This window comes from Hypomesus nipponensis, chromosome 12 (genome assembly GCF_054491055.1).
Source record: "Hypomesus nipponensis isolate SF chromosome 12, ASM5449105v1, whole genome shotgun sequence".
Lineage (NCBI taxonomy): Eukaryota > Metazoa > Chordata > Actinopteri > Osmeriformes > Osmeridae > Hypomesus > Hypomesus nipponensis.
The window spans coordinates 12,398,697-12,424,227 of record NC_140372.1 but is presented as its reverse complement, the minus strand read 5'-3'; the positions used below and the strand labels follow the sequence as shown (position 1 = coordinate 12,424,227).

At 49.5% G+C, this 25,531-nt stretch overlaps 1 protein-coding gene across 1 annotated transcript; it reads left to right on the top strand.

Moving 5' to 3' along the window:
- On the top strand, positions 1–24,139 carry nck2b (NCK adaptor protein 2b). Its single transcript, XM_084668614.1, has 4 exons — positions 1–208; positions 15,702–15,944; positions 22,595–23,343; positions 23,725–24,139. Exons 2-4 carry the CDS (start codon positions 15,719–15,721, stop codon positions 23,917–23,919), a joined length of 1,170 nt encoding a protein of 389 aa, XP_084524740.1. The 5' UTR covers positions 1–208; positions 15,702–15,718; the 3' UTR covers positions 23,920–24,139.
- Positions 24,140–25,531: the final 1,392 nt, after the last annotated feature.

Below are 25,531 nucleotides of genomic sequence, written 5' to 3'. Positions count from 1 at the left end.
TCAGTGTCCATGGCAGTGTGGGTTTGGTTGAGCACAAGCAGCTTGAGGAAGCCTAGAGGAGGCTGCGAGCAGAAGACTGACAGGCCTTACATGAGCAGGCGAATAAAGAAAAATTCCCAACGAATACCGACTTTGCAAAACTGAAAAAAAATTACCTACATATCCATATCTCATTCGTGCATTTGATATAACTGGAGGAACCGCCAAGGTAAGGGTTTGCTTACATCCACGTTCTAACGAAACGAACTGATAGCAAAGTAAGTTGGTCGCTTTTATACGGGAGGTGCAGTCGGTGATGACGGGTTAGTTTAGGGAACCACATCGAGCAAATCCAAATTTTGTTTTACTGAAATTTGGTAACAATTGTAAAATCATTCCAACTGGGAAGTTCACGGTTTAGATTCCGGGATCGAGGACACTATTGTTCTTGTGAGTCCATGCGGTTTTTTAATAGCCTACCTCTATCAGTCCGCGCTTTGTCCAAATCGGTACAATAGCTCCATGACTGGTACTGGTATGATGCCAGATGATTGCTCGTTCTAGAATGGACAATACGTAAAATTACGTCGGATTACTATTATTTTGACAGGGCTTTTAAGTGCAACCATAATATCAAACATTAAGTTAATATAGTCCACTGTGAGCAACTTGTAGCGAAAGCTAGCTAGCTGTAAGTTTAGCAGTCCTCTTCTACACACTCTTGTTCTACTAGCCTATAACGGTAAATAGCAGGGTATGAAAATTGAATACTATTAAGCAGTTAGTGCATATTTTAAATCATGATACCACTAAAGCTTATGATGACCTGCTACAACTTGTCTTGCATTCAAGACAATGGGATCGTAGATACGGACATTTGTCACGTTGGAAAATGTGGGTCCAATAAACTATATTCCGAGATTCCGACACATGTTGCAGCTACGAACAGCTTGGGTTAGGGTTAAGGGTAAGATGGGTGGATACTATAAGTCAGCAAGTGGTTTTACTCACTCACCGCAGGATACATTGCTCGTTAATACATCCTGAAAAATGATATTTTATACGGGTTAATCGAAATCACTGAAGTCATACTACCCTAGGCTACGTAGTAGTGCAGTGTTTTTTTTAGTCTTGTCTTTACCCTGATATGAACTGTGCCCACCAATAACTTACACCTCAATATTTCAAAAGTGTCACCGTGGAGCCTATTTGCTAAACTGTAAAACGGTTTTAAATTCATTCTTTCAGAGACAGTCACCTACCTGCTTGCCCAATGTGTCCCCTTTGACTGAGCTACTTCATAACTAAGACCTTAGGCTCTCAAGTAACCTGGCCCCTCCTTTTCCCCACTTGTTCCTTCTTACTGTAGGCTTGGAAGCAAATAGATGGCATTACACTGGCATGATGGGCTGCAGGCCTGACCCCAACACTGACTCTGTGAAGAGATTTAATTGTTTGCAACGGTTTGTTTCTTTGGAGACTTATTCACTAACAGGTTCCAGCTATGATGAAGGCTATTTCCTGATGCTGTCAGGCAGGTCAAAGTTGAAGGTTTCTCACATCTAGGACCTTCATTGGGAACTCATTAGACACCCACATCCTGAAAACCACAAGAGCTGTTTTTCACTGTGGTCGGATGATATCCATCTGTGTAAAAAGGCCCTATTGGTTGGTTACTGCTTGTTGACAGGAAATATTTAGACTGATGTTTAGAGGTGTGAGAGAGTGTATTAACATTGTGCTCACTGCATGATGTCATTGGCATAATGAGCACACCATGATGTCATTCATGTGTCATTCCTATGTACCTGGGCTTGCCAACGCATGTAAGACTGTTGAGCAGAGGAGGAGAAAAGAGTTGATGATTTCAGTCAATAATTTCCTTCAGTTTTTTCAGATTGCTTTGACACAAAAATGTCAAATCACACACAGTTAGTGAAACCTGACACTCAAGGAGCAAAACAGCAGCCCAGACCTGCACAGCTATAAGCACATTCTCATCCTCAAACTATTTGCAAAATACTGCACACAGTGTTTTGCAAATCACTAAACACACTTTTCTACATTAGACACAGAAATATAAGATGATGTCACTTCATTGCCTTTTTTAGACACTGCCTTGTAAAATGCCACACATGTGAACGAATCAAACACGGGCGTCAGGTGTGCAAGCACCAAAGTGCTTAACTGTAATCATACTAATCAGGTGTAAGCATGATAAAAAGGCAACAGATCAGTGTAACTGTCCTCAAGGCAATGTTGCAGGAAGAGGAAGAGGGAGAGGGAGGATGAGAGGGGGAGCCCGTGGAGGAAGAGTGGTAGGGAGAGGTAGACCTGGAGGCCGTGGAAGAATAGGGCCAAATTTACAGTATCTAATGAAATTCAAACAACATTGTTTGACCATGTTGTGAACTGTGGGGCAACATTGAGAGAGGCTGGACAGAGAGTTCAGCCCAACCTCAGCAGATGTACTGTTGCAACAGTAACTTGGACATTTTGATAAGAGCACAGGTGAAAACAAGTATTTTCTACTGTCTACAGTACAGTAAAATGTAGCCTACTATAAGCATTACATCAGTACTTTTTTGTACACATTCACAACAGTCAATGATTGAATCAATGTACTGTATTTCATTTGCTGAATACTTTCATTTGTCTCCACAAATGTATTAGCTGCGTTTACAATATGTAGCCTACTATACAGTATTCAATTAGAAATATGTTCAGATTTTCTGCATGAAATGCAACCTTTACGTAGACAATGTGGATAAATACAGTAAATAATTTCAGCAGTGTGCAGTATCTGTCTTGTGTGTTGTTTGGTCAACATATTAATGTACTTTTACATACTCTACAGTAACAATATATCTGAACAAATCAAGCAGGTTATATCATTAGAAAAGAATAGTTTGTGTAAAAGTGATTTAATTTTGCACAACAGTGTGTAACTGGTTCAAACAGTTCAATTTTATGAACCATATGTGTGGCATACAGTGCCATAATTGGGTTTTTATACATGTATAGTTCTCAAAGAAGTGTTTCATTTTGCAAAAGATTGGAGGTGTAGTGCTACTTGTGTCATTTAGTTGTGTGAAATGTGTGTTGTTTTCACAAAGTGAGCCCTGTTTTCAAATTTGTGCTTAAGCAATTGGGAAAAACTGTAAGGTATTTGTTGGAATGAGATTACGGATATGAATGATAACTTCATGCTTTGCTTTGCTGTGGGCCAGCTTTGGCTGCGTCTGCCTTTTTGTCTATTGAAACTACTTGTGCTCAATCTGCAGGTGAATAGTTAATGAAAACATCTCCATTTGGCTTCCTCCCGGCGTTTTAATGTCATGAATGTCTTCCTGCCTGCTTCGACCCTTGTTTCCAAGGGTATTAAGGCTAGCTTTCAGTTTCACACTTTTTTTTTTTCTTTCTTTTTTCTCTCGATTGTCTTTTTCTTCCTTTTTTTCTTCATTTCAAAGCACTTCAACGGGATAGGAGCTGTCAAATGTCCTCTTTTTTAGCACTTGTAGTTAGGAAATAGATTCTTTTTTGGTGCATGTGTGTACGTTCAACCACACCAAGACACTCGTGTTTGTCAGTTTCCACCAGATGAATTAGGACTTGCCTTGAAATCATGAAAGCAACTTTATCCACGCTAAAATCACCAGCAAGAAATGATCTGACTTTGGCATGTATCTGCTACATTTTCAAATTCAAGGTTTAAGTGTTTCATGACGCACTAAATCACACTTTTTAACATGTTATGACAAACCCAACCATTTTGCTGTTGGTTTTGAATAGGCTTGATGTGTTGTTTGCCACCCTGGCTTCACCCACCAGCCACTCAGTCCTGAGTCATGAGTCAAATATGACCTTTACAGGAATGTCTGCTGGAATCCATGGAACCAGTCATCCATTATTGAACAGATAGGATTGAATTAAATTGGATGGCAGTGGTTTCTCCAGAGGATACAGAGTAAACGAAGAAAATATATTTTTTTTTACGTTGAATAAATTCAATCAATCTAACTCTTCCAATGTAAACAAGATAAAGCTAGCCAGATACTTAATCTCAAATCTACATAAAACATGTTCTATTTCCCTTATTGTATCGTTTGTGTCAGGCGGCTTAAGGCTGAGGCAAGCGTCCATCTGTGGGTCCAGTCCCTGAGGAAGCTTCTAGAAGATCACTCTCGCTGCTCCCGCATTCCAAGTAGCTCTTTTCCCTTCAGAAGCATGTAGCAGTGCTATTTATACCAGCTAGGCTAACCAGAAGAGAAGGAGAATACCCACAAGGCGCTCCAGAGAGTGGAATAGACCATCTTTGGGAACACTGAGGTAAAAAATATGCAAATAAGGATATTTTGGAGATCATTGCGGAATATTAAACTTCAGTTGACTGAAAGTATCAACGGCCCTTGAAAGTCAACATATAACTCCAGCGTCATAATTATGGGAGGATGTGACAAATCTGAAACTTATCCAGCTTTTGCGAAGAAATATAGCCCTTTCTTCCTTCCTTCCTTGTATGGGGAGGAAGAGATTTCCGTATTAAGAAGCAAATTCCATCACCTTGTCATAAAACCATGATGTCAGAGTTAGAGTGTGAGCCTTGACTCTCCCTGCTCCTGGGTTGACCCCGGTGATACGGGTCTGGTCCAGTCCGTCACTGCGTGCCCTCAGACCCTCTACAGCCACTACTACCAAAGAGCAGTCAGCAGCTGCTCAAAGCAGCCTCTGCTCTGGATCACAACCATGAGATGAGATGAGATAAACTCACAGCTGAGCGGAGGACAACAGCCGGGACATATCAAACTCACTTCGAGCCAGGCGACCTCTTCTGCCTTTGTCTACACTACGTGACCTAGACGGTCACGGACATCTCGAAAGTGGTCGAGGCAACTGGGTGACGCAGTTGACAACCTTTATTCAGGGAAATACTCCGCTGGCTTATGTGTGAATGTGCAGTAGGTAGATGGGTATGAAGGCACTTTATTCCTCCCAGAAGGGAAATGTCAGTGTTGTTGCAGGTTACCATTGCAAAATACGTAGTGTCACAATGCAAATGAAGAGATATGCAAAGCACTGATACAGAATACAGCTATGCAAAATTCAAGTATGGCTATTGCACATATATACAGGACAATGGGGCAGTACATGTATAGTATATGGACAAGAACAAAGCAATTTCATGTAGGTGACACAGAATGTAGTATGAACCAGCAAACTGTACCCAATCTCGATATATAAATACATACAAAATATCAAATAGAGAGAGGTGTATCACGCACTGTGAGATGTACCTGGTACCAAAATGATACAGCGCAAAACCGTCTGTGCAAACAATGCCGTATGATTACAGTTCGGAGTGAGAATGAACAGTATGGTAGCGGTGAGGTAGAATTGAGGTTAGGTGATTGAATGGTTCCCCAACAGCACACCTAGTATTTTGTCTCACAGTGAGGTATCACAGAGTCTAATGGCCACTGGCAAGAAGGATTCTGAGCAATGGTAGAATTGCAGGGAAGAGCCCAGCCTTGCAACTTTGGCACAGGTTTGCAGGCCTGCTTTAAAGGATGCTTTGCTGTGGCTCTAGAGTCTGCCTCCAGCTCTGGGGTAGAGGCCTGTAACCTCTCCCCACGGAACCAAAACAGACCCAGGCCTGCTTGTTTCCGAGGGCCAACTAGGGATTTATCACGGCAAGAGTACAGAGAGCACAGGAGACCATGCCAACTCTCTTCCAGAGAGATTAGCACATTGCTAGCCGTCAGCATGCCCTTGTAAACAGATGCAGTCCGGTCGACAGCTTCTTTTGCAAGCTGGTTGTGTGCAAATCACCAACAGAGCCATTAATATACAACATGAACTGCAGGAAGTGCACATTGCGGGATAAATAGTTGTCTGTCTCCTAACAGCGTGACTGTCGGTTCAGGTTGTGGGGTTTGTAAGTATTAGACACCTCAACAAGGATAATGGCCAGATCCCTGATTTCCCCTACAGGATGAAGCACAGCCGAATGTTCCGCCTGTGTAGATGAACACCTGACCCACGGCTGTTGGTCTTAGGTAGGTTTACTCTAGGTGATACCAGGGAGACCGTTCTGCATCATCCTCCGGGGGAGGGGGGAGGAGAAGCGTGGCCCAGCCTGAGTGAATGGCCCGACTGTAGGGGATGAATGAATGTTGGTGTTGTCAAGGCTGTCGGGAGGAGCGAGGGCCCACGTGTTTTGACAGGTGGCTAGCAGGCAGCAGGGGTCTACTGAAGCCGGCCGTTTGTGAGTGTTAACTGAGACCGGCGTTTGGCCTTCGAGAGAGGGCTCTGGCGTGTGTCAGTGTGTGTACGGCTGGTTTGCCATGTGACCGACCCCCCCCCTTCCCCGGCTCAGGGTATTAGGGTGTAGGGATGTATTTAATTACGTGGAACTCTGCAATCATCTGCATATTATGACCCAGGTGTCAGTGGTTCTTTATCATTGTGAAAGGTTGTAAAGTTGAGGCGCTCTTTATCCCAGTGTGGTGGGGTTATCTAGGCAGAAAATGACTAGAGAGATTATTTTTTTTTTTCAAGTCAGTGGGCTCTTTGATGAAGCCAAATGTTTTTTGCGCGCATAAGGGCTATTTGAATGAGACCCACCTCGACTTTTTACTCACGTAAATGGGTGGTGTTTCATCATAGTGACAGGTGGGAGCACTATTCTACGCCGCATAATATTTGGCCCCTGGTTGCAAATGATGTCCGCTAGGCCTCACTGGCATTGTGATTCCGGTCCCAGTACCAAACGTAGTCATTTTGCTCCTGTTTCTTATGTAAATGAATACAAAGTCGAAAATGTGCTGAACATTTTGAAACAGTTGACCTTTTCAGGGGCTTCTCTCCTTGACAGACGACAGCTGAGATGGTTTTGCTGGGCCTTGGAAGTTTGTGAGTCATGTCTTCCTCTCTTAGATAACGACCGTTTTTTTGCAAGTTTGTCTCATCAGTAATGTTTGACCAGCCAACATCTAGCAGCAGAAGGGCAGAGTCTAAAGTGTACACATATGACAATAAGGATGAAGTCATACATCTCCCGTTTGTTACCTGCAGTGGTCTGTTCCAAGTACTGTAGAATGGTGACTAAGTCTACAGTATCCAAGGAACGATTCACTTCAGTATCCTAGATTCCCTTCAATTTACACCAGAAAGCAGTCTGAAGTCGGTCAGCTTTTCTCAAAAGTAATAGCCTACTCAATGTTGTCCTTTTTGGATATCAAGATTGTTCTCATTACTGACCTTTACTTGTTCCAATGTGTGCATGGAAATACCAGTTTCTGCTTTCTGCTTTGATGAATATTTGTTTGAACCTCAATTGTGGCTCTATTTCCTTTGCGGCTGTGATGTGTGTGGAAAAAAAAAAATCGGTTTATGGAAAGAGTGGAACCCTTCCCATGTTCATATCTAAAATCTGTTACATCCGTTCTCCACTTTCGTGATCTGCTCAAACCTTTCCATCTCGCCGTAGTTTTCCCTGTTTTTGGGGGGTTATTGACAAGCCACTGTACTTCAGTTGCCAGAGTGACATTCACTTCCTCTGACCTCTTGGCCCCGTTGAACCACATCTCCCAGACTACTTTTACCCTCCTCATTGTTACTGGTTTTGCTGATTGCTGGTTCAAAATGGAACCAGTGTGTTGTGTACATTAGAAACAACGTGTTTTTGTGTTCTGTCTCCGCATGTCCGTTATGTCAACTCGATCAACGATGTTGTAATGGACCAACTGGAAAATGGCCCAGCTAATTAAAACTAAAACACAGTATTAGAGAACTGCTGCTGCAAAGGAATAATACCATGATTAAACAGAAAACCAAATCCAATATTGAATGAATTTAATCAAAAACACAAAAAAACATCCTTAGCCCTCAGAAATACTACAGATAGCCTGTCCAGTTAGTCGACACTTATGCAAATTGACAAGCATCAAATAAGCAGTCCATATGAGCAAGCAAGCACCAATACATGGAAGTCTTTGAAAGCTACTTTTCTGGATGTAGGCCTAGATCCGACTGGTACAAGGATGGCAGCTTTGATCCTGGCAGTGCTGCCTGTCCGTGTGCCATCACCTCAGACTCAAGCTACGGAAATGTCTCCCATCGGCCATCTATTCCTAGAATACTACCGACTGTGAGGATGATGCAAGTCCTGCCCAATACTCTCTCTCTCTCTCTCTCTCTCTCTCTCTCTCTCTCTCTCTCTCTCTCTCTCTCTCTCTCTCTCTCTCTCTCTCTCTCTCTCTCTCTCTCTCTCTCTCTCTCTCTCTCTCTCTCTCTCTCTCTCTCTCTCTCTCTCTCTCTCTCTCTCTCTCTGTCTCTGTGTCTCTCTCTCTCGTCTCTACCTTCTGAGCTGAAGTGCATTGCCTACAAAGAAACACTTGGTTGTGGAAATGGAGTGTACCTCTTCTTGTGTAGGCCCCTCTTGTTGCCCTCCCCCTCCTCCCTTACAGTATTGGTTGAGGGGTTGGATAGACCGCAGCTATGGGAAAATTGAAGGGGGGACAATGAGGCCGGCTTCCTAATGGTAAAAGTGTGTGTGTGGGGGGGGGGGGGCGGCGAGTAGGCCTCCGTTCCGTGATCTCTGGTGTAAACGAAAGCGTGGGATTGTAGTGTGTGTGTGTGTGTGTGTGTGGATCAGCCTGAATGCGTGTGTGTCTCTGTGTTTGCAAAAAGGGGAATAGGAGAAGTGAAGAAGAGAGTGAGAATAATTGTGAGATGGGGGAGAGAGAGAGAGAGAAATCAACATCCTCCCTTTACCCCAGAGCCCTGTTAAGGCCGAGCTCTCAAGGTCAAATCCGTTATTCGGGATCTGTTCATTTGGTCCTGTTGGCTACTGTTTCCACAGAGCTGTACCTCAAAGACATTCTGCCTCCCACGCACAGTCAAATTGGCGTCTCCGTTCAAGCTGACGGCTTGAAGGGCTCTGCCGTGTTTTGAAATCGGGCACAGTGAGATTGATCACACCACGACTGCTGTCTGGCAGAGGAACAAATGCCCCTCGTTTTCCAATTGATTTGCCTTTTGGCAGCCGAGCCGTCCCTCCTTTTTAAAAGGAAGCTTGGTCATTAGCAAAGAAGACATATGAAGGACAATCTCATCCCACGAGTTGAAACGGCCTTGTGCGACGGAGGTGGTTCGGGGGGGGCAGCTGTCCTTAAATAACCTGATCTGAAACTAGCATCTCGAGTTATTGTCTGGTCTGTGGTCCTGCAGGTTGGTTGGTGATCTGTATAGACGTGGGCGTAGCTGTGCGTTGCCTCTAGCGGGGCTGGAGAGACTGGACCTTAAAATGATAACTCAATTCTGAAAACTCCCCCAACTCAAACTGTGACTCGCCTGGCTACTGTCTTTCGGACACACGCACGCAAACGCACACACTCGCGCACTTAACAGGCGCATCCCGCCACCCACGCTACCACCTACTACCCGTTGTTTTGGGGTTTTTTGGGGCTTGAATCTGATCTGTAGCATCAGTGTTTTAATGCTGTGGTGGCCCCTCCAAGCAGCTCTTTTCCCCTGTCGTGCTCTGCAGGCATTTCTCTTAGAAGAACGAGGGGAGGCTGATTGGAAGAGCCAGCACTATTCAACTCCATTTAGCCTTCCTAGCGCCATGTTGAAAAGGCTCTTTAAAAGGTCAGAACATTTTTACAGGACCTCTCCCTCCCTCTCTTCCCCCTCCATCCATCTTCGCTCTTGTGGAGCAATTCCTCTAATTGAGGTGACGTTAGTTTTTTAAAAACCACATAAATGCCTGTAAGCGCTCCCGCCCAGCCTTTTAGAAGTTATAGTCTATTAAAGATATGGATCTCACCAGGCGTAATTGGATGTTTTATCTGTTGTTCTCTTGTGTTCGCGTGCAGATTGGCTTTGAATGCTAAACAGGCTGTGGAGCTCAGTTGGTGCGCACCAAGGACGACAGACGCTGAGACAATGAAGAGTACAATTCAAACACTTTGCCTCGATGTGGGGGGGGGGGGGGGGGTTGCGTCGCCAAGCGTCGGCAGGCTGTGAGAGTTGACAGAGCGATAAGTCTTCACGAGACCGAGGGAAGGCGTTTTGTATGCCGAGGAACGTCTCCGAGCTAGCGGCGGCCTCGTTTTCCCAGCCTGCGGGCGTCCAGTTTTGACCCTGAGGCACTCAATGGGCTGTTTGTGTTGTGACAGCTCTTGCGGTGCTCCCAGGGGTCATGGGGGATCACGACTCTGACTTCCTGTGTGCAGGGGTCGCCTTCTGTTGCTGCCATGGCCTCCTCCTCTCTCTCCAGGCACCTACCCCCCCCCCCCCCCATCCTCCTGGCCTCTGGAGGTCGAGCCTTTCCCAGCAACTGGGTCTCAGTACAAGTCACATGTTTGACTCTGGGCCGCAGGAAGAGAAGGAGAGAGAGAGAGAGACCAGACGGAAATCTGACACGGCAAGTATCAGAAGACAGGCCCTGGTATAAAATGGTCACCTCTTGCCTTCATGTATTCTTCCCTTTATCTGTTTCTCCACCCAGTACCCACAAATCAGTGTTTTGGTCCTTTGAACGTTGAATGTTGCACTCCAGCTGTGTTGTTACTTTGTGTGCAAATCCTCGCTCGCTCGCTCACTCACTCTGTTACACACACACACACAATCTCTCTTTCTCTCTCTCTCTTTCTCCCTCCCCCCGTCTCTCTCTCTCTCTTTCGCCCTCCTCTTCCTCCCCCCGTGGTTTAAACCCAGAGCCTGCAGCAGAACACCTGAATTCCACCACAGTTCTCTGCTGTTTGGAGCCTGTTGAAGCCAGGGCAGAGGCCGTGTCCCATGTGAGCTGAGACATTTTTAGGATGCTTTTAAAGTCCCATCCATGGTGCACCACTGTTACTCAACCACTTTCTACCGTTCCATAGAGCACCAGGTAGCAAGCTCGACTGAACAGAAGCCATGAATTCATCTGGAGCTGGCCGACTGATCCAAGAGCAGAGATTATACTGTGATAAGGACAACAACCATGCTGAGGGGGATTTCGGGGCAGAGTGCAGGATTATTGCGCCTGGGCTTTAGTGACCGTACTGAAACCAAAGTCCCCTTATGGGGCAGAATATTAATAAAGAGAGCTTGTGTTTTATTTTGAGCTCCCCTCTTCCCTCCCTTCCTCCCCTTCCCTGTGTACTTATCTCTCTCTTTCCCCTCTTCTGTTTCTTTCTCCCTTGCTGACTTTCTCTCGCCCGCCCTTTCTCCCTTCCTGCCCTCCATGCACTTATCTCCCTCTGTACACCCTTCTGCTTCACTATCTCACCCAGCCTCTCTCTAACCCTCTCTCATTCCCTCCCTCCCCCGTCTCTCTCTCTCTCTCTCTCTCTCTCTCTCTCTCTCTCTCTCTCTCTCTCTCTCTCTCCTGTCTCTCTCTTTCTCCCACCCCCCGTCTCTCTCTCTCTCTCTCTCTCTTTCTCCCTCCCCCGTCTCTCTCTCTCTCTCTCTCTCTCTCTCTGTCTCTCTCTTTCTCCCTCCCCCGTCTCTCTCTGTCTCTCTCTGTCTCTCTCTCTCTCTCTCTCTCTCTCTCTCTCTGTCTCTCTCTGTCTCTGTCTCTCTCTCTCTCTCTGTCTCTCTCTCTCTCTGTCTGTCTCTCTGTCTCTGTCTCTCTCTCTCTCTGTCTCTCTCTTTCTCCCTCCCCCCGTCTCTCTCTCTCTCTCTGTCTCTCTCTCTCTCTCTCTCTCTCTCTCTCTCTCTGTCTCTCTCTGTCTCTCTCTCTCTCTGTGTTACCCTCTCTAGCAGATGCCAGGTTGTTTCTCAGCAGTGTTCAGCAGCTCTTCGCAGGGCTCTTGTTAGTCCACCAGCTGCTGTGGTGGTGGTTGTGAGGGTGGGGGTGGTGGGGGCCTTTGCACCGTCACTGCTTCAGTTCCGCCCGCCTGTTTCACCGTGAAGCCAAAGCTAGCTAGCCCCGGAGCGCCGACGGGCCTGCGCTGAGACGAGCCTGCCGTCCACAGAGACCTCAGCCCCGCTGGGATCCCTCAAGCTCCCACACGCTACACGGCATCCACACCCGGAGGGGAACACCCACAGACATTGTTTACCGCTGTGGCACGTGTTGAGTAGTGCTCCGGTGGTATACTTGGAAACTTAGTTTCCAAGTATACCCATACACACACACACAAACGCGGTAGTATTTAAATCATTCGTCCCTCACTGACATGTTGTTCCGTTGGCATAGCACGACTGGGGCCTGGCCCCTCCTGTGGAGCCCGGGTTAAGCCCAGGTGAGCGGCGACGCTTCACCTTGTCAACGGGACGCGAGGCGAGAGGGCACAGCTGGCAGGCGGAGGTGAAGCCAAAGCGTCTGTGCCACGTGGGGCGGCTCGGAGCCCCTCTGGCGCGAGGCGCCCTGCAGAGGTCACGAGCACCCGCCCCAGCTGACGGCCGCGAGGCTGGGCAGTCTCGATCCAACATTCTCCGTTCTTGTTAGCACAGTCAGACTCGGCAGTGTTGTCGAGTGTGCGCGTGCTTAATTGAGGGTCGTGTGCCCCAATGTTCGGATGTCCGGCCCAGGTTGCGGTTGAGCCTTGGAAGCATAGATATCATAGAATACAGCATAGTCTTCCTCTATGCCTCTCTCCCCTTCCCTCTCTCCCTCCCTGCCCCCCGTCTTCTCCATCTCCATCTCACTTTTCCCATCCTTTCCCCTCTGCTGCCTCAAACTAATAAAAGGCCCCTCTGATTGGATTAGAGTGAAATGAGATTGGGAATTTCCAGTTTTAAACCTGTTAGGGTTCCGCAGTCCAGAGCTCATTCCATCATGGGGGGGAACTGGTTCCCATACTCATCCAGCCAGTCCTGCTCTCCCAAGGGGGAATCCCCACAACCTGGCAACCTTCATACCTCAATCCGCCATTGGAGACAGCTATTACTGGATTGGTGTTATTGAAATGCATCGAAGCCCATGGATTCGGTCGTCTGCTGCAGGTTGTCCTCATGGATTCGGGGAGTTGTTCCCGGTGTAGGCTCTATCTGCGAGACAGTGCCTGGGACGTGCGTGTGGCTGCTATGTAAGGAGGTGTAGTGATGTCAGGGAAGCGGAGGGGGGGAAACCCAGCAGCAACAGGCCAGGCTGGGGTCTAAACATTTGCTCTAGCAGCACACGGACGTTGTGCACGCACGTGCACTGTTGGAACAGGTTAGGTCGTAACCACCTGGGCTTTTAAGGAAAATGCACTGCTGAATGAATGCAATTTTATTCAAATAAACTAGCATTACGGTTTTGGTGCTATTCAAGCACAAACGATGGCATGGCATTTTCACACTGCCTTACATCTTGCTGTTATTCAACCAGAGAGACATTGAGGTCAGCATCCCTGCCATGGTGACTTTTCAAACATGCCAGTTGACTCTCGGGTGACTAAGCGGAGGATTCCTGAAACGTGACATCATCACCCCCACCACCGCCACCACCACCAAACAACGGTGGCTTTCTTGAACATATTCGACAGCTCTGGTGCGCAGAGCTATAAATATCAGCCACAAAAATGGAAATGAATGCTTCTGAACATTCCTCATTTCAAACGTTCTCCCTCCAGAGAGAGACTGTGGATGTCAGCGAATGATAAACTCTGGGGTTTGGTTTGAATGTGATTATCCAGACACTGGATGTTTAGGACTGATTCCAATACCTTTTGGGAATACAAAATGTCCAATGCGGATATTCTTGTGTATATATACTGCATATCATATCAAAAAAGATATCCATAAACACAATTTATTTGCTATGATCCCTCAAATGTGGTTATCAAACACACAAATATATGCAATGGAGGCAGGACATTAGTTTTTTAACAACAGACTTTAACATACAGAATGAGTCTGACAGTAAACATCACTTCACTTATTCTAAATAAACGAAACCAAAAAAGCCCCACAAATAGAACAGAATATTTAACTCGCATGAAGAAAATAAACATAAAAATGTTGCCTATATAACGTCAGTTTCTTTCTCAAATTGGCGCATATCCGCCGAAAGGCCTATATCTGTTATATTCCTAATAAATCAGTCTGCCTCTAATTCAGATCACACACTGAACACAGGCCCCAATGACAACTTTGTGTCATGAAATGAGAAGCGTGACCTGGGTGGAACCAGCAGTCAGGATGCACCAGCCAGAGTGCATCACTGTGATAGATTCCCCCTCCAGAGTCGCTGCTTAACCCGGGGCGGCGGGGGGGGGGGGGAAGACCGGCCACGCTCGGCTGACAAGTGGCCAGTGTTTACTGTGACACTTCTGGAAGCGTGCAGCACTGTCTCAGCCCCCCCCCCCCCCCTGCACTCTTAACTCTCCCCCCCCTCCCCTCTCTCTACCTCCCATGCTGGTGCTTTGGGTGTCCCCGGTGAAGGGGTTGGGGGGGGTGGGGGGGCAAGGGATGTTCCGGCTCGCGGCCGTGTCAGGATGATTGGGCGTCCGGGCTCTGCGTGACGGCGGAGAGAGAGAGAGAGCGGCCTGTGGCGGCAGTGTCTGTGTGTGACGCACAGCCTCTCCGGGGACGCGAGCCCGCAAGCACTTTTGAAGGTCACCGACTCTCTCTGTGCCTCTCTGTCGCTCTGTCTTCATGTCTCTCTCTGTCTTTGGTCCCTTGCTCTTTCTCTCCGTCCATCTCTCCTCCCCGCTCCCCCCCCCCCCCCGGCGGCGCCGTCTCTCTCCCTCCTCCTCCGCGCCTCTCGGCGCTTCTCTGTTTCTAGAAAGCTTTCTCTCCTCCATCTCTGCCCTTCACGCTCTCCCTCCTGCACTTTCTACTTTCCCCTGCTCCTCACTTTCTTTCTTCTCCCGCTCTTTTTTTCCTGTCCATGTTGTACCACCCCCCCTCTCCTCCAGCCACCCTCAATCCCCCCCCTCTCTCCCCCACCCTCCAGCACCCCTCTCTCCCCACCCTCCAGCCCCCTTCGCTCCCCCATCCTCCAGCCCCCAGAATAGAAAACGCCCAAAGCTTTGTTGTTCTCCCGTGAAGGAGTGGCTACCTGCCGGGGTTTGTTTGATGTGCTCCTTATTAAGCCGGGGGGCCATATGGTACTGCCAGTCTCCTCTCCCTCCTCTCTCCTCCCTCCCGCCTATTTCTCTCTCTCCCTCCTTCCTATCTTACTCTCCCTCCAGCTCCATAAGTCGTGTGTTTATAGACTCATTTAACATGGCACCGTGCTCTTCTCGGGGCGTTGCTGAATAATTCAAGACGTTTAAGATGAATAAGAAATGCTCATGAGAAGGGAGAGGCACTCGGCGTGATGGGGAACAGGGTCCCACGTGGGCCCTGAGAAAGTGTTTAAACGAAGAGCCTCCGTCCCTGCCTGGGGAGGGGAGGGCGGGGGACAGTGGGGGGAAAGAGAGGTGGAGAGAGAGAGACGGGGAGACCCATTCCTTGATTGCATTTATTTATACACGTTGAATTGTGAAACACAACGTGCACACAGACACAGACAGACAGACGCACACACAACTTGGCGTGTCAGCCAACCAGGGACGTCTGCATCCTGAGGATAACCGAGACACGAGACAGATGTCTAACAACATCTGTCTGGCCAGTCACACACACACAGACTAGCTTCTAAGAAAAATGACCCACATCTCCCCACACACACAATGCACCGACCGCAAACAAAGTCCCGGCGCTAGTGGTGGCGCGCTAACGGTGGCGCTAGCCTCCCCCTCCAACCCCGCCCTGACCCCCTGCTGTGCCCCCCCCCCCCCCGTGTGTTTGTCTCCCAGAGGCGACTCCATGAAAGATGACGGAGGAGGTGATAGTTGTAGCCAAGTGGGACTACACGGCCCAGCAGGACCAGGAGCTGGACATCAGGAAGAACGAGCGCCTCTGGCTGCTGGACGACTCCAAGACGTGGTGGCGGGTCCGCAACGCCGCCAACCTGACGGGCTACGTGCCGTCCAACTACGTGGAGCGCAAGAACAGCCTGAAGAAGGGCTCGCTGGTCAAGAACCTGAAGGACACCCTCGGTAAGTTCCTTCCATGAGGCTGGGGGGTGGGAGGGGGGAGGAAGTGGGAGGTGAAGGTTCATCTGTTTGTCGCATCGTCCACACAAGTCCGAACCTGTTTTCAGGGTTTGAGATATTTCAAACTGTGGCTCATGGGTGTTGACCTTGTAGGTCGCTTCAGGGATGTTTCGGGAAGTTGGTTTAAGAGCTGTGCAGCAGCCGAGGTGGTGCAGGGCCAGAGCTGTGATGGTGCGTCTACTCAGCTATACGGCGTATAACCACCCTAGATGAAAGGGGAAGGGGAAATGACTTGCCATATATAACCTCTTAAATTTGAGCTAGATTCGAGGTAGACAGAACAAGCCAGCAGCCTTTATTCAAATAACGTTATTTCCCAGTGGTTCATTTTGTGGAAATTGTTCTTCGACCGCAAAGAGCCGCGAACTTCACATCGACTGATGCGTAGTATCACCGGCGCAGTCTTTCAACGTTGTTGATCAACCCGACTTGATTTACGCATCGGGATCGCTTGGGAACCTTTTGAAAGTCGCCGTTTACCCGCCCACCCAGACGCCACTGCACCAGTGCTGTGTGGCGGGGGAGTGTTTAACCTGTGTGAGGGCTTGTGTTTGTCCTCCGCCCCGGCCATGCCGCGCTGCAGCTCCGCCCGATCACGGCCTCCGCGCGGACACACGGCTCTCTGACAACCAGCGCACCGTGCACTCATGAGCTCCCCCCCAGCAACAGCTCCTCCAGGAGGTCAGCGTCGGAAGGCTTATCAAACGAGGTGGGGGTGGGGTGAGGGAGGTGAGAGGAGGGTAGCCGGTCTCTCAGGCTATTCATTACAGGCTCGGTGAAGTCTCGGGATTGAACGTCTGGAGGTTCCTCTCAGAGCCGAGGGGGTGGTAATGAGGCTTGAAGAGCCAGCCAGAGAAGGGCCCGGCTCAAGACCTGCTCGGATTAGAACACCTCGTCCGGAACGCTACGCCGGCGCTGAAGCTAATTAATGAACCTCCGTAAGTGGATACTGGCGACGGCCTTGGCATTTTGATCAGTTCCAGAAGCGTGCTTGGAGGAGGAAGAAGCAGTAAACAAGAGTTTGAAGATAATTCCGAATGTCAGGTTCAATGCCGAACCGTGTTATGAAATTCATCTTCCTCTTCAGCTGGTATACCCTAAAAACAAGTTTATGGATTATTGATTTAACTGTTACTGCTCGTGAGTGACAGGGTGTACAGAAGGTGGTGTTCATGTAGGACATATGGAGAGAGACAATGATGTCACATGTTAGGGGACTTTTGATAGGATAGTTGTTGTGTTGTTGTTGAGTCTGTACTTGACCTCTTACCACAGTTTGTGTCAATTATAGCTTCTCTAAGCTAGGGAGGATTTGAACTCAGTTAAGCATGTCAAACTTCAGTTTGATGAAGAATAAATACAGATTTGGACCTCGTTGGTGGGATTTGGCCATCCTTTAGGATTTTTGTTTTTGTTTTGAAGTAGACTGTTAAAAATAGCTATGTTGACTCCTCCGCCATCCATAGCCATCCCTCAACGACGTCAGGCTCTTTCAACTCGAGGAACTCTTTCATCTGTCAGTCGCTCACTGTCAGTGGAATGCACCCTGTGACCTCCAACTTGCCTCGACGTGTCAAGCAGCTCCTAGAAGAGCGAGAGGTTACGGGCCACGTGTTCTCTGGCGGTACGCTAACGCTACAGACGCAACACCGGAGAGTACACTTGCTAACGTGCCAAATTCCGGAGAGTGAGATGCTAACCCACAGTTGAAAAAGAAACTCATATTGTTTGAAAAAGAAATGCTTCTCCAAGTTGAAAAGTATCCTCTTTGTGCTCCGTCTTTGGACTGATCCAGCAGTGTCGTAGATAAGACCTCAGGGTTAATACATAACTGCAATTTACAAACAGCGACGGTTCCCAAATCAATGTAGCCGCCAACTAGGAGCTGCAGTGATGAATAAATAGAATCCTGACAGAATTTCAGGGGTTGAGGGAGCGAGGGAGGAAAGGAGGAAGGGAGGGAGGGGTGGGTGCGCGGGGGGGGGGTGTGGGGGAGGGGGGGGGTACTCTTTGTTCTCATGCAGGAGCCAGCTCAGTGATAAGATAATCTTGTCAGCGCTGGCGAGAGACAAAGCACTTTATGACAGAGGCATGGCCACTCAGGCGGGCCGGCTGGAGTGATGGAGTGGCACGGCTCTTTGTGAGCTCGCCGCTCCTCCCGTGCACCCTGGGAGATGAAGTGTCAGAGCGTGATTGTTAGGGTCCAGGGCTCTGCACTGTGAATTCCTGACACTCCAAATACCATCAGGCTGACATCGTCTTTCCTGCTTTCAATCCCTGAGCCTGCTCGCCCTGCTAGAGACAAAACACACCATGCTGTGGGAATGTTTGCGGCCTGTTGAGCAAAACAAAGCGACATGCAAACGGTAGTTTAATCGAGGTGAGAGGATTCAACGCTAATTCTTGTGGAATAATCATGGTGTCTAATCAGGGTGCTAATCAGTACCGCTTAGAGCAGGAGTGTCAAACTCAATTTCACTCCGGGCAACCCCGGGGAATGAGAATGACATCAAGGGGCCAGATATATGCGTATGTGTCTACATCCCACCTCTCTTTAAGTTGTCTGCATTCCAAGTCAACTTTCCTGTTTTGTGCAGATTTTCCAGATTTGGCCCACGGCCCTTGATTTTGACCCCTGGCATTTGTGCTTTTACTTGTATCTCTCTGGATTGAACTCGACAACTTAATGACGCCTGCCTGTTCCCCCCCCTTCCCCTCATCCAGTGAGAACTGTGGCTACGCCACGGGTCCCTATTGCGCCTCGGCGTCAACGCATCACCAAGGGTCGGCAGCCACTCTTTGTCCGTCCCGGGAGTTCCCCGCGGAACATTTGAGATGCGCTCGCCGGTACCAGGTGGAATTCCTGAAGTGGCGGAGATCCGTGACGGCCCGTCAAGCCGTGACGGCGTGGCGTTCTGAGCCGGGAACAGACGGGGGAGACGGCGACCGTTCAGACGGCTCCAGCTGTGACTCCTCACACGGCAGATTGTCTCGTCAGAGGGGTTTTCTTCCTCAAAGGGATCATCTGGGAGATAAGCGAGCGCTCCTCTTTATCCCCCTGCCATCTCTCCAGCTCTCATAACCTCCCTCGTTCTTTCAACAAGCACTCGGAGAGGATTCTTCCCCCTCCCGTCAGCCCTCCCCCCCTGTCCAGAGACAAAAATCTGAATTGAAAGAAAATGAGTTGCCGGCAAAACCAGATAAATCATTTTTTTTTTTACATTTGACTTTCCTCCGTGATTGTACTTCAGGATATGGCTGAAAAAATCAATAAGCCCCTGATGAAAAGGGGAGGAGATGAAGCCGCGGTCGGCCCTGTGATTTCATTGGTCTCTTAGCACACCGAGGAGAGAGGGAGAGAAAGGAGAGCAGGAGATAAAATGAGAGAATAACCCAGCCTGTCATGGGCAGTAATAATTACACAGACCTTTCTAGATGACGTAGGCTTGTGCAAAATCAGTGCGCAGGGCAACCGCAGTGACCTCAGAGAGCCACGCGACGCTGAACGGCTCCATGAGTCGGTGAATTGCATTGCACGGAAAATACATCCCTGTTCTGCAGCTCTGTCGTGTGCCACGAGGTGGAAACTGCCAAAGTTGCCAAAAACTGCCCAAAGAATCTGCCTGTTGTCCATGACACTCTGGAAAGATCCTACTGCACACAGCTTCAGGTGAAGGAGAAGGCTCTGTTCTCATGAGTCAGCGTTAATGGCGAACATTAACGGCACTCAGCACTGCTGAGCTTAGAGTTTCCGTGTGTGAGGGGCCAACTAATGACTCGCTGTTTGTCAACTGCAAGTGACTGAAACAGTTTTTTGCGAAAGGATATACCGGTTTATCATTCTCCCCATAGGCACCTATACGGTTCCATTCGTTTTGGGAAATGTCGAAAATATATACTGAATACAAAATCCCGACAGTATTTATACTCTTAGTACACGCTGGACTAAAAGACTGGAAGTGCTGTAGCTCTCTTGATAAACCGCCAGTGTTGAACGCACACCTGGGTGATGGTTAGTTGTGCCTTGAGTCGTCACCACGCAACATCTCATCAAGCCAGCTTTAGCTCTCCTGTCAGACCCGCTGTGCCCACGCGCCCGGAGCTGTTGACGAGGCTGGGCACTGTGAGAGAGAGGCTGGGAACAGCTCTCGCTGGAGGTGGGCTTAATGTCGCTTTACTCACCTGCGCTAAGCTATTGTACTCGTGTTCTTGCTCGTGTCGTTTAGCGGGTGAGAGTAGCGTGGCGTTGTGGCCGGCCCTGCAGCTGCCAGAGGGGCCGGAGGAACGTTCCAGACAGACGTCACTCATCAGTTGATTGGTGTGACACATTGGTGTGACTTATTGTGTGTGTGTGTGTGTGTGTGCTTGCATGAATGCGAGTATCAAAGTGTGTGTCCGTGTGTATACATCCAGATTTCTGCTCATGCTTTTTTTTTTTTTCCTTTTTCCACATGAAGGAAACTGAAATGTTATTCCAGCACTGCTTCCCCCCCCCCCCCCCCAAGTTATTTTTTGTGGAACCCATAAATAATGTCTGTTTGGTCTGTTTGTGGGAGACGGAGGGCGGGTGGAGGGTTGCTGGGCAGGGGCTAAGTGCTGGTATTTCACCAGCCGTGCTCCTTTCCTCCCCTCCCTCACACGCTTCAGGTCACTGCCTGCCAAATCAATGGCAGTTTTTTTTCTCCCTACTGCATGACACATCGAGCCATCTTCAACCCAGTGCGGTGTGTGTGTGCCACCGCCTGATGGCACACACAGACACACACGCACACACACAGACACACACACACAGACACACACACACAGACACACCACACACACAGACACACACACACAGACACACACACACACACACTGCCACTCGCACAGAGCTGAATTGGATTCCACAAGGTTTTGCTTGTGATTGTAACCCTTTTTTATATGTTTACTTAAAAACAACACATACATTTAAGGATGTTCGGTACCTTGTCATGTGTCCAGTTTGCCCTTGGATGTGTGCGTCGTGTCGTTGCAGACTAGCGTGACAGATGCTTCCCGTGGCAGTTTGCCGTTAAACCGTATGTATCGGGACAAACGCACCTCAAATCCCTGACCCCACCCATGCGTGCCCCAGGGCGAGTCGAAGCCATTGTACCATTTGCATGCGGTGCGTCTTCCGGGTGGTTCCAAGGACCGGTGTCCCACAGGGAGCACATGCACGGAAGCCCTTCTCCTGCTGAAAGCCCTGCTCTCGTTCACGTGGGGGGGGGGGGGGCAGGGAAGCTTCTGGAACAGGTCACACGAAGACTGACTGGTCTCGTTTAATGCTTGAGTGGGGGAAGGAAGGAATCCGAGAAGAGAGAGAGAGAGAGATGGGGAGGTGTTGTTTGTGACCTTCCGTGAGCCTTTTTGCTGGCTGAGGTTGACTTTGGCTCGACGTCCGCTTCGTGTCTGCTCATGGCTGCTGTGTCACTGTGTGCTCACTACTTCCCAGTTCTTTTTCAGGTGTTGCATCACAGAAACACACACACGCCATAGGGTCGGGGTTGAGTCACGCTGCTATGAACCGTAGCAGCGGGCTAAGAGCTGCGGTATAGATGTGTTGACGTTCCATCAAATCAAATCAAATGTATTTGTATAGCCCTTTTTACACGCAAGCATGTCACAGAGGGCTTCACATACGCCCATAGAACTGCCCCTCAACCAACCTAAACCCTCAAGGAAGACAAGGAAAAACTCCCAGAAAAACTCCCAACGGGAGAAAAAATGGAAGAAACCTTGGGAGGAGCAATTCAGAGAGGGATCCCCTCCTCCAGAGACGGTTGGCAAGAGAGAGGAGCAGAACACAAGCTAAACATAGTCATACAGTGTCAATGGGTTTTGAAACACCAAAAATCCATTGTTCGGCATTAATTGTTCGGTTCCATGTGTTTGTCCAGAGAGCTACATTCATAAAACCCTTCTGGGAGGGAGAAGGAGGGAGAGAACCTGGTGTCGACTCAAAAGAGAGAGAGGGGGAGAGAGGGTCGATATGCGGATGGACATTTTCCGGAGTCGACAGCGGTGTAGGAAAGAGGTTGGGGAGGGAGGGTCAGCATTTTCCAGCGAGGGGGCCAGGTCCTCTCGGGCGTCATCCGATCTGCACTTCCTGTATCAGAAGGGGGCCCGGGCAACATGGTGGCTAGGTGGGAATTAGCATGGCTACCCAATACGCCAGCAGCGCTCACAGCCTCTTCGCTGCTAGAAAGGCTCCATCCTCCTCGCCCTGAAGTGTTTACTTCTCGCGGCCTCTGAGAGAGCTAGCTCCCGCAAACACCAGCGCTTCTAATTAATGCCCCTCTCTCGTCAGATGTGGTGAAGTGCATCCTCTTCTGACAGGTCACTCACCCTCTCGGAGAGCTCTGGTTTGAAGTTCGAAAGGATGTTTGCCTCAGCTCTACAGATTAGGGTTAACAAGCTTGAAAGGAGTTATGCCGAAATGTTATTTTCAGTGTTTTCGTCTGTTAACACAATGAGTTGATTGTGTATGTATGTTGCTTTCTGTATGCCTACAATAATTTCAGATGATCTACGGAGTCGGTGGGTAATTCCCTCTCTCTCCTCCTCTCTCTCAGGTCTTGGCAAGACTAAGAGAAAGACCAGTGCCCGTGATGCCTCCCCCACGCCGAGCACCGACGCAGAGTTCCTGTCCAATGGCAGCGGAGGGGGCGGGTCCGAACGCATCTACGACCTCAACATCCCTGCGCTGGTGAAGTTTGCCTACGTGGCGGAACGCGAAGACGAGCTGACCCTCGTCAAGGGGTCGAAGGTCGTCGTCATGGAGAAGTGCAGCGACGGCTGGTGGCGGGGCAGTTCCGGCGGTCAGGTGGGCTGGTTCCCCTCCAATTACGTCCTGGAGGAAGGGGAGGGGGAGGCGGCCTCGGGGGACCCGTCGCCAGGCTACCAGCGGGTGGGCGGAGCGGCGGTGCTGGTCAACGGCCAATCGGGGCCCTGCAGCAAGCCCCTCCACACAGTCCAGACCTTGTACCCCTTCAGCTCTGTGACGGACGAGGAGCTGAACTTTGACAAGGGCGAGGTGATGGAGGTCCTGGAGAAGCCCGAGAACGACCCGGAGTGGTGGCGCTGTCGGAACGCCCGGGGCCTGGTGGGGCTGGTGCCAAAGAACTACGTCCTGGTCCTCAGTGACGGCCCCGCCCCCGGCTCCGCCCACTCCCCCCAAATCAGCTACATAGGGCCTTCCAGCACCGGCAAGTTCGCCGGGAAGGCGTGGTACTACGGCGACGTGACGCGGCACCAGGCGGAGTGCGCGCTGAACGAGCGGGCGTCCGAGGGCGACTTCCTGGTCCGGGACAGCGAGTCTTCGGTGAGTGTTGGGACAGGGTGCCCCCGCTGGTTAGGAGGGAATCAGCACTCATTCATCTGGAGTTGCTGAACGTGGGTTATAATGGGGGGGGGGGGGGGGGATACTTCACCAGGTAAGACGTACTATATCTCCCCCTGCTGGTCGAAGGATTGAGAATGGTCTCATTAACCCCGCCTCCTCTTTCTCCTCCTCCCCTCCTTCCGCTGTCCCTTATCTGACCCCTCCACTCTCTCCTCTGTGTTCCCGACCACTTCCTTCCCCGACCGCCCGTCGTTCTGTCACTCCCCCAACCCTCTCTCTCTCGCTCCCCTCATCTCCCCCCCCCCCCCCCCCCCATCTCTCATCTCTTCCCCCGCTACGCTCTCCCCTTCCTCCCCCCAGCCCAGCGACTTCTCCGTGTCCCTGAAGGCCGTGGGGAAGAACAAACACTTCAAGGTGCAGCTGCTGGAGGGGGTGTACTGCATCGGCCAGCGTCGCTTCACCAGCATGGACGAGCTGGTGGAGCACTACAAGAAAGCCCCCATCTTCACCAGCGAGCACGGAGACAAACTCTACCTGGTGCGACCTCTCCTGTGACACCCCCCCCCACACCCACCCACACGCGCGCGCGCACGCAGACCGGAGCACCGTCGCTTGGCGCGGCCCTGTCCCAACCACGAGCCTTCTTTGACCATACAGCGGGAGACGCTGCAGGAGGGGTTGACGAGAGCCCCCTTCTGTTCTGTCGGTGCTCTGGAACACAGGAGGCACGCGCTTCGGTTACGCTACGGTTGCCATGGAACTTTGGGGGGGGGGGGGGGGGATACAACAGCAACCGCTGGTCACGGTAGCTCCTCGAGCTTCCTCGATCCTTTGACTTACTGGGCAACGGTGAATCGTTTGACACCGTTCGTTTGGTGCGGACAGATGTCGGGAAAACGCCTTTACCCTGTGACCTTGTGGCATGGCTGGTTAACAGCACAACTTCCCAGGTTCAAGTTTTCGAAATGAGTTTGGAGGTTGTTCTGGAGCTGTCTCACAGAGCTAAACCTACACCCACGCTCTGTTCACCTACATCCAGTTGGACCCTGGATACCGTTGACTGACTAGTTGTAGGAACAGAAAACAGTATCCAGCCAGAGTAGGAAGGAAGTCTTCCTCAACCTCCCGTACATGGCAGTAGCCAGCGCAGCAAGGGAGAAGGGGTCTTAACGTGTGGGGAGATCTGGCTGCTTGGTTTGGCTGGAGAGTCGTCAGGTCCCTCGGGGGAACGGGGGAACCGGGACCGTGTTTGAGCCAGGAAGGGATTAGGGCGCCCCCTGGTGTTGTGTTGTGGAAGCGACCATGTTAACCATAGTATGCTTTGAGTCGAATGTCTTTTAGATGTACAACCGAATGTGCCACTCTGGTATTGCTTGTGTTCCGTGTGCCCATGTGTGAACCCATCGCTTCTCCGAAGAGTGAGACGCAGCCAATTGAAGACACCATTTCACGAACATAAAATTATTTTTATTTTATTTTTATTTTTGTTGGGGGGGGGGGGGGCGGGGTTTGGGGGTGGGGGCTTGGCCATCTGTTTACCATTGGTTCAATGTTTTTGCTTTTTTTTCTAAAAGTCTGTCTTAATGTTACTGAGCACTGTAATTTAATTCTCGTATCAGCTGTATATGTCTATTTAAACAGAACAAAAGGTAAATATATTAATTTATATACAGCGCAAAGGTACTCTACTCCAACTCCCAAGTATGGTGCATTCTGAAATGCTTTTGTTCAATAAAAAGATTTCCTAAATAAGCAAAACTAAAGGTATCATTGTGTCAACAGTTCTCATTATATCCGCCTGTGCTGGCACAACATTTGTAAAGATTTCACAATTTTCAGCTTTCATCATTATCACTTCATGGTGACAATAACACTTCGCCTTGCACCCAGCAGAAAAAGTGTGATTCAAGACTCCACTACTTTCTGAAACAAGACAGCAGCTCATTAAAAAGATCACGGTAACACTGGGTACTGTTCATCACAACTGCCTTGTTCCCATTTCTACCAGCAGATGGCAGCATATGCGTATAGAAAAAAGAAAATGCACCCAGAGGCCCTAATGATATAACAGCTTAGCTAACATACTGTTCTAAGAGCTTGCTTCCTCCGTAAGCTGTCATAATGTGTGGAATGTAGCCTGGGTCCTCACACAGAGAGAGAGAGTCAA